Source organism: Pseudopipra pipra, chromosome 14 (genome assembly GCF_036250125.1).
Source record: "Pseudopipra pipra isolate bDixPip1 chromosome 14, bDixPip1.hap1, whole genome shotgun sequence".
NCBI lineage: Eukaryota > Metazoa > Chordata > Aves > Passeriformes > Pipridae > Pseudopipra > Pseudopipra pipra.
In genome coordinates, this window is record NC_087562.1 from 79,488 (window position 1) to 88,794 (window position 9,307).

General features: G+C 43.1%; 1 protein-coding gene across 3 annotated transcripts in view; it reads right to left on the reverse strand.

The window, feature by feature from the left end:
• Window positions 1-9,307, reverse strand: part of SLC12A4 (solute carrier family 12 member 4) — a 46,925-nt gene extending 37,618 nt beyond the window's left edge. For 2 of the 3 annotated variants that reach the window (XM_064670552.1, XM_064670555.1), the window contains exon 1: window positions 9,019-9,307. In XM_064670552.1, the coding sequence (XP_064526622.1) occupies window positions 9,019-9,292 (274 nt within the window). In that variant the 5' untranslated portion in view covers window positions 9,293-9,307. The remainder of the gene's footprint in view (window positions 1-9,018) is intronic. The other variant, XM_064670553.1, reaches the window with a different exon arrangement.

A 9,307-nucleotide genomic window follows, 5' to 3' on the forward strand; every position in this document is an offset into this window, starting at 1 on the left:
TCTGGTTACATAGTATTGGGATCTACCAAACACAACTCAGCTACACCTCCTTTCATGTTTGGCTACCACGTTCCAGAAATTTATCCTTGACATTGCCACCACATTTTCCAGAACACAGAGACACATCAAAAGGGAGTAGTTGGTGTCTGCCTAGGCAGAGAAGTCAAGATGCAAGTTCCATGTGGGAACTGAAGCAAGGGTTGGTTTGTGGTGCTCTTTATAACACCTGTGCCCTGGAGATCATGCGCTAAGTACAGGGCGAAGAACACAAACAGGAATCAAGGGAAAGGAAGGGATCCTGTTATGGGGAGATGGACAAGTAGTATTACTGCCGAACACTTTGTATGGTAAAAATCACAGACTGGACAGTTAAAACCTTAGCAGAACAAAGCCAAAAAAATTCAGGAGTTGTAGGTTCTAAAATCAAACCTGCAAGACTACTGAAGAACTTCTGCCTTTGTCCTTTGCATCAGCTCTGGACACAAACATATACTATAGCAAGTAGGAGTAAAAGTAAAGTCAATTACGCTACTCAGAAGTGGATGAGGAGGACAAAGCTCCCGAAAGCAAAGATAGAAGGCAGAGGAGAAACAGTAATGTGCTGTCCTCTGTCAGAGACAGCAGCAGCTATGCTGTCTTCTTGAATTACTTCTAGTCCTGACTCGGATCTGGCCTCCGACATGGAAATCCAGAGGTGGACTTTGCACACAGTAACTAAGCTCACGGCTGCTCGGCTTGCAAGCAGAGACAAGGTCATAAAACAAAGTAGTATTGCTATAGATAATTTTATGGAGAACAATTATACTCCAGGGCATAAAATCTGTGTTTTACTGCAGCAATCAGCAATTTAAAGTATGCAAGAGCAAGTCTGAACAAGTTTGCCCTCCTCAGGAGTTACTCTGAGTCAGCAAACAGGCAGCTTCTAATGGCACACCATAAAAACCCTTTTTTCCCTTTGACATGGAAGTGAAAGTCAGAAGTTTGGATGGTCTAATCTGCTTCACGATAAGGGGGGAAATGTAGTGACAAATGATGTTCTAAATCCCTCAGATAAACACCAGAAATTGCTAGCTACTGGTAGGAGATGAAAATAAAGGCTGGTAATTACTGTAGGGGAAAAAAACCACATATAGTTCTGTTCAGGCATAATTAGCTTGAACCTATACATAGTACAGCATGCCTCTGCCCTAAACACAGCTCTGCGTCATTGCTCCTCTCCCAGGATCTTGTTATACAATCTCTGCTACAGTTCCCTTCAAGCCACCCTGCAACATCAGCTTACAGCTTTGATTCTCATTTTCAAAGTAATCAATGGTTCGCATCCTAATTATATTATAGACTACATGTCAATCGATGAAAGAGTTGGGCTTCTAGGACAATGCAGGTCACTCGGGTGGAATGGGGAGAAGGGAGCAAATTAAGCATTCTGGATTCAAGGGGATGGACCTGTGGGCCAAATATCCATGAGACATTAGGCAAACCCAGAATCTGAACACCTTTGGAAATGCTACTACTCTATTCCTTATGCAAATAAGTTTCCCAGCTTCCTGTAGCAGCACTGTGACACCAACACAAAGGTGGGATGATGACCATCCCTTCACTAGAACCAGCCATTTCCTCCCTCACCCCTTGCCCTGCTGCCCAGCCCAGCCTGGCACTGGCCTCTCATCTTCTGCTCAGCAAAATGCCATCTCATTTACATTTCTGACAAGTCGTAGGCTGCCTCCAATCAGCAAAGCAAAACTGTCAAGTTATCAAACTTCCCTATTCATCCATAAGATAACTGAGTCAAAAGCTCTTTGGGGGCAATTAGTGCTTTATTTTGCATGTCAAACTTCACATCTCTGTCCTACAGAGCACAAAGAAGATCAAAAGATGATTAAGAAAGAATTCCACCAAGCACCTTCAATAGGAGCAAAATTTTTGAAAAAATGTTTTCCCAGAGCTGTTCTGACCTATACCTCTCCTGCTCAGACATGAATTATGACTGCTGGAAAGTAAACAGCCTTCTTTTCCAGGCCAAACCTAGCACCTACCACAAAACCTAAAGCCATATTACATGGCCTGTTAGGAAAAAATGCTACTTCATTAACTCCAGGAACTTCTTTTTACAGTTTAGAAGTGAATTTGAGACTTGGTGAAACAATGTTTAAAATAAAAACCAATGGGGACAACTAGGCAGTCAACAGGCTACAAAATAACCTCCAGATACAGTTTTATATATATATGCATATGCAGTTACAGTATAAAAAATGCTGTCATATCAAAAATCCGGACAGGTTTACCCTACATGCATTGTAAGACATGTATTTTTTGTGGCCATGTAGACTTACATTTAAAACCAGACATATTAATTGTCAAGTACTTGATTCTGTGAAAAGACTAACATTTTTTGCGTACAATATTTCATTATTTTGCTTGTTTAAAACCAAGATATTGTTTGTTTGGCAATGACTACAGCAGCCATTGTGAAAGATGCACAGTTCTCCATGCATGACAAAATCCAAGTATGCTGAAGGAAATCATCCAAAGCAGCTCAACTGAAGGAACAAGAACAGTACTACTCATTGCTAAGGGATCACTTGGCAGCATTTAAAGAGATGCCTACTGAAAACTAACAATTAAGAAAGAGGTTTTACTAAATCAAACAAAAAAAAATACTGAAACTTTACTGTCTGAGAATAGAAATTAGCTTACTACATTTAAGAGATTTAAAATTTCTGATTCAAAGGTTATTGAAGACAAAGGAACCAACCCTAAAATGTAACTTAAATAGACTTTAGACCATGTCTTAAAATGGTGCATTTTTCTTCTCTGTAGTTCAGGTGACAGACAAAAGTATTTAAAGAAAAACCTCAAACAAACAGGTTGAAGACACAAACCCTTCGATCAAATAAATCTTACTCTACATATTGGTGCTAACAGGACTTCTTTAGTTTAAAACAGTCTGCACATTATTTGTTGCAACACAATCAAAAACAGGTGTAAATCTTCAACTTGATCTTGGAAGGGGAAACTCAAATGCAGCTTCTCTCTCCCTATGGCACTGTGTATCCCTCCATTCTGTTACATGCACTTAAAAAGAAGTCAATGATCACTAAGTCTGCTCTTCCTCAAGGTGGTTGTTGCCAACTCCAGCAAACAGCATTTATGACGTTTGGCTACATTTCCTGTCAATGAGACTGCAAACTACCTTAGTCTTCATTCTACATCGAACTTTAGAACAAAAGCCAAATTTAAACTTTACATTGAAGAGCATGCAAAAACATTCTTTAATTTTGTTGCACTACGGAAAAGAAAGTAAATGTCACTGTTTTCTTTAAAGAACTGAAACACTGAAGAAATTTGAAACAGGAAATTGAATAACACACACAGATCAATTTTATACATGAGAGAGAGATGTACTACAAGCACAATATAAGAAACCCAAAAACGTATTTAAGTTTCTTTAGAAAAATTCGGAGTGAACAGAAGATACAGCTTCAGCATATTAAACAATTCCCAAACTTAGTCTCAAATTAAGTTTGAAATGGGCACTTAGCAAGCATTTGCAGGGAGAATTACATGGGGAATCCATGTCTTTTCATATGCAATTGCTTAGCTTCTAGTGCAGGTGTTCTCCAAAACACAAAAAATCAGCAGTTACAAAAAAACAGCAGGTGGTTGTTTGGGTTTTTAACAATCTTCTCTTAGTTTTTTGCAACGTGCAGACCCACGCATACAAGGTTACGGGGAATTGCTTTCACATCACTTAGACATATCACAAAGATTCTTTCCAGAGCTTTTTCAAATAACTGAAATACCAGAGAATCCACAAAAAGGCCCATGTTTTTCTATATTTAGCGAAATCTCCTGGTCACCAGCAGCTGGCACCATGATCCCTTTGGTACCAGACAGCTGCAGCCTCTCCAGCTCTGCCTTAATCACTGCACAAAAGAGGTATGAGACATGCTTAGCAAAAGTAACAGTTTACGCAGGAACATGAACTTTTTTCTTTTCCTAGACAAGCATTTTAACAGATAAATTAAATATCACAACACCGCATGCTGCTAAAAGAAACTGGAGGTATCCACCATGGGCTCCACTAAAATGAGTTTCTCAGAAATTCTTTTGCTTACAGGTGATAAAGTATATACCATCCCCTTCACCCACCCAACTGTTTTAAACAGTTAACTATGTCACAAAACACTTTTCCACTCTGATTTTTCACAAACTGAATTCTTAGCTTTCCTTATCTGAAGCAAGAGTCAACTTCTCCGTGCACTAGATTGTTGAGAAAAGTATTCTGGAATCTAGCACTCCTATCAGTGCTATGATAATTGCTGATTGCTCAAACAGCAAGTAACAAAAAAAATTTTAAAAAAAGAAAAAAAAAAAAGGAAAAAAAAAAGAAGCCAAAAAACCTCCTAGGATTTCAAAAGTATGACCCTGCTGCTAAGACCCCTTAGTTTCTGCATTTCAAACCATAACCATTGTTGCGTATCCCAGAAGTACCCTTTATGGAGCAGAAACATATATTGATGTATTTAGCACTGACAGGGCATCTTTAATATCTCCAAATTTACACATCATACTTTTCAGAGAGGGAAAACAAATGCCAAGCTTAACAGAATAGAAAAAAGACCCTTCCTCATCAAAATGCAGCTATATCGAAGAAGATGAAGTCTCTATACCACTTTCAGCAAGAAAACAAATCACCAGAAGAGATAGTTCCCGGACATTAGTATTGCTATTCTCAGGTTACTTTCTTTCCTCCCAAACAATTCAGAGGTTCTGCCTCAACTCCACCCCAGTCTGCCTCCTCCATGACTTCTTTCTATAGTTGTGAGGCAACATGAAAAACGCTGAAGACACATGTGCTACAGAGGTTATGCAAAAATATTCCACTCCGACCACTGTAACTGTGCCATTTACCCACACTGCTGCCAGAAGTTCTTGAATTAAGATAACTTAGATGGTATTTGGACACGTGTTTCTGTCAGTCCTATTTAGCTGTAGTGTCTAATTTGTTACATGATTGATGTTATATTATCTCTGGACTTCGCCAAAACACGTACATGTAAGAAGTAAGCACTTTGAAGAAGAATTTTTGAATTATTTATGTGTCCCCATTAAAAGTATGTTCAGACATATTTTATGTGAGCTTTATTTCAAGTCTTGTAGAAGACTGAAAATCTTTACCAGTAAGTTACTATATACTAAAAGCAGTGAACCAGGAAGAAGCTTATAGTAAATCAGAACTTTATCCACATTCTCAAAAACAGCTTATTGCTAATGAGCAGCAGAATCTGTTGCTGCACAAAAGCACTGAACACAGTGCAGAATGTAAGCGTGAGGAAAAGGTCTCAAGTCCAGTTAGAGAACTCTGGGCTGAGAGGAAGCCATGTGATAACTGGAACATAAGCAGAGCAATTCCTTGGCAAAAACCAAGGGTGGCAGCCGACCAAAGCTGGTTAGTGACACCAAGCTGATTAGTGTCTCATTTCTACACACAAAAGTCAAGGGAAGATAAATAACTTCCCACAGGACACATGACATTGCTGCACTTTAGTTAACAGGGTGCACAATCACTGTGGAGTTGAGATTCCTATTAAAGCAAAGTGTATTTGGTTTTTGTAAACACTGTTCAGACCCCACTGTCCCTCTTCTTGCCTTGTATACCCAACCTAACATGCTGGCATTATTTCAGAGACTGAGGGGATGCCAAATTCACATTTCTCATCCCTGATGATCCATAAAGAAGGGCTCACGTGTTTATCATCGGATCACAAGATAATTCTTTGTACTTCTTTTTCTAAATGAAAGATGTCAAAGCCTATTAGAAGCAGTGGCAGTCAGTAGAACCTGCTTAGAAAAAAAAGGCTGATTTTATTCACAAGCAAGCACTGGAGCTATCTGGGAAGGCTAAATTATTGCACACTAACTAATGCCTTCTTATGGAAATGGTTGACGAGAAATTCTATTACGTCTGTGGTGTTTAGATGACACCCTATCACTTGATCATTTTATTTATTTTTTTTTGCAACCGGACATGCCTATCTCATATTGGCCTTTTCAGCCACCAGCGCGCTTGCAACAAACGTGGGTAGAGCCCTTCCCAAATCTGCGTTCGCGAAGCCCGACCATGATGATCACTTGATGTCCTAAAGAACGCAAAATTCAGAAAAAAAAAAATAAAGCAGAGCTATGACAAATAAAGGTTGGAGTGAAAAGGTCAAACTGAAATAAGAATCTGTCAGAATCATAAGGAGCAGCCCAAGAGATTGTGCAAGGAGTATTGGACAACACAGCCACTACTTTGCATGGTTACAGTGCCATGACAGACCATACTCTTGAAGGGCCATGAGTCACCTTAACCCATCTTCAATCAAACTGAGCAATCCAAGCAAGTTTTTAAACCAGGTTCTGAATAACAAGCTGACAAAACAAAATCTTCCCAGGAGAAGGTTCACAGAACAACTGCAACCAGTTTCTCACACTGACTATGGTGGAGCTCCTGGACCGCATGGAAAGCTGGGACCATCAACACTGCTTAGGCAGCTCTGTCTGCACACACCGCAGTGCCAATACCAACTGTGTGCACTTCCATAGGGCCACAACCTACAACTTGAACTGTGCGCTCAAGTCAAACAGTTTACCTTATCTGGAATCAGGGCCATTACCAACACCAACAAATCCCTCCATGAGCTCGCTATCAGCTGCCACAGAAAGGTCTGGAGGGTCACTCTCTTCCCTCCAGTCTGCAGGCTCCAGCTTGTGCTAACCAGCTGTGAGATACTCTGCCTTCAACAGCAGCTTCCATCTCCACCATGCCATATCATCAATACTCTTCCCGTAGGAGTGGCCTGAGTACTCTGCATAGGATGGAGAAAGAAGCACCAAAACCCAAAGGAATAACACAAGGAAGTTCAGATTCCCCTCTACAGAGCTACAAACCCCCCAAAAATAGGAAGAGACAGAAAAGGCTAGTGGGGAAGAACATGCTTGTCAGTACAAGTAGGCAAGACATATCTTTATACGCACACCCTGAGGATATGAAACAATTACTGTGAAAGTAAATTAAAAAACAGAAGACACTTATAGTTCAAACAGAAACAGAACTACCTACCATACATTAACAGAGAAGTTACTAGATATTTATAGCCCTTAAAATGAAGAGACTCTGCTAACTTCCATTAGCACGGCTGTGCACTGCAGTCTGAACAGCAGTATGTAAGAGACCACAGCTTGCCAGTGACTGATGGACTGTGACGGGGAGCTGAGTGAGCATCTTGAAGTGTTTTGTTTGCATATATCCTACGGGCAGCCTCATACCCAAATGAGAGGTGGTTTGAGTTGACCTTCCTTTATCCATCATGGCAGCAGCTTCCACAAGCCACACCTACCAACCCATGGCCAAAGCTAGCTAGTGGAAAAAGCACTTCACAAGATCTCCACCTCGACCTGCTGAGATGGGTGAAAAACACCTGTTATTTTCATGCACGTGGACTATATGGTAAGTAACCTGAGAGTAAAACAGACCTTTTTTACAAAACAAAGACCAGGCCCTGGACAGCCTTTAGGGCTAGTACCTAAAATTGTCTGTGATAATAGACAGCTTGGGAAAAACAACTACCTTTCATCACTCCAAAATACCCACACTAGACATGGAAAAAATGGACATAAACAGACCTACTTGGTATATGAAATCTAAAATTTCTTTGAAAACTATACAAAGAAAGAAAGAAAAAAACCCCAGTGGGTACAGATTGGGAGATTAAAGCACATATTCTCAGAGAAATGAATGAAGTAACAATGAGGAACTGAACTTTGTTCTTAGGACAGTTGAGTATCACTCAGCAAAATAACCCTGTTGGCTTCCTTAAGCATAGGCCTGAGCAGTGCAGACTCCCTTCAGGGATTACTGTACATCCAATAACATTTACAGTCTGAAAAGTTTGACTGCACAGGCAAGGAAGAACAGGTCAGGTGTTTACTCCTTTTTCTTTTGTTGCCTAGAGTCACGCATGATTCACAGAGGGTAAGTCAGATTCACCAGCTGAGCCCATGGGAAGATCCTCTTCCTAAAGATTACAGAAAACTAAACGTAACCAAGGCAGAAGAAAAACACAGATTGCAGAAAGAGCTAAAACAACCTTGTACCAGAATTACTCCGCTCTCCAAATCTAAGCATCCTTCACATTCCCACTAGAAAGACTCACTGTATTTAAATTATTACCTAAAAGTCACAGCAAAACACCAAGACAGGCTGAGCACTGATATTAGCTGCCTAATTAAAGAATGTACTTCTCACCACCCAAAATCCCCTTCTACTTACGTGATTTTCTTCTGTAATTGGAATAAATTAACCCCTAACAAAAAGCAGCTTTGCCTGACAGGAGCAGTTGTGAGCTAAACAGGCACAAAGCACTTGCTGTAGTATTCAAGGGCCCGGTTTGCTAGACAGCTGCGTTTTTTAAGATGATACAAACAGGAAAAGCAGCCACCTAAGACGTTGCTAATTTAACTGACTTCGCTATCACCCGTTTATTTTGGCAGCGGAGCACTGAAAACACTTGAGCGTATCTCACCGTACTCTTATCACTCTGGAGACGGCAGCTTGTGTAGAAACGATAAGAGCCGTCCCTCCGAGCCGGCCCCGCAGCCCGCTGCACCCCGGGCTGTCAACAAGCGGCTGGGGGGCGGAGGGAACCCCCGAGTGGCTCCCGTGCGCACCGGGGGACACCGCGCCCACAGCACCCCCGGGGCACCGCCGCAGCCGGGCGGGTTGCGGTGCCGCCTCTCGGCCCCGCCCGGCCCGCCGGGCTGACAGCGGCCACAGGGCTCACCCACCGGCCCTGGCAACAGCGGAGCCGCCGCCCGCCCCAGCGGACCCGGCAGGGCTCCTCATCCGGGCGCGGCGACCCGAGCCGTCCCCGCGAGCGCCCCCGCCTTTGTGTGCCGCGGCGCGGGGCCGGGCTTGCTCGAGCCCCCGGAGCGCGGGCACCGCCGCCCCCCGCCCCAGCCGTGCGCGCTCACCGTCGGAGCTGACGGTGTCGTACGAGTCACCAGGGGCGGGCACCGCGGCCGGCTCCCGGTAGTCCACCCAGCTGAGCCCTTCTACGCTGTCGTACTCGGCGCGGGGCTTGTCCTCCACCGGCACCACAGTGAAGTGCGGCATGGCTGGCGGGGCGGTGAGGGCTCCCCGCGGCACCGCGGCGAGGCAGGCGGGACGCGGCGCGGAGCCGGCGGCGCATTCCTGCCCCGTGCGGTCACTTCCTCTCAGGAAACCGCGCTCCTCAACTCCACCCATTCCACTGCGAGCGCC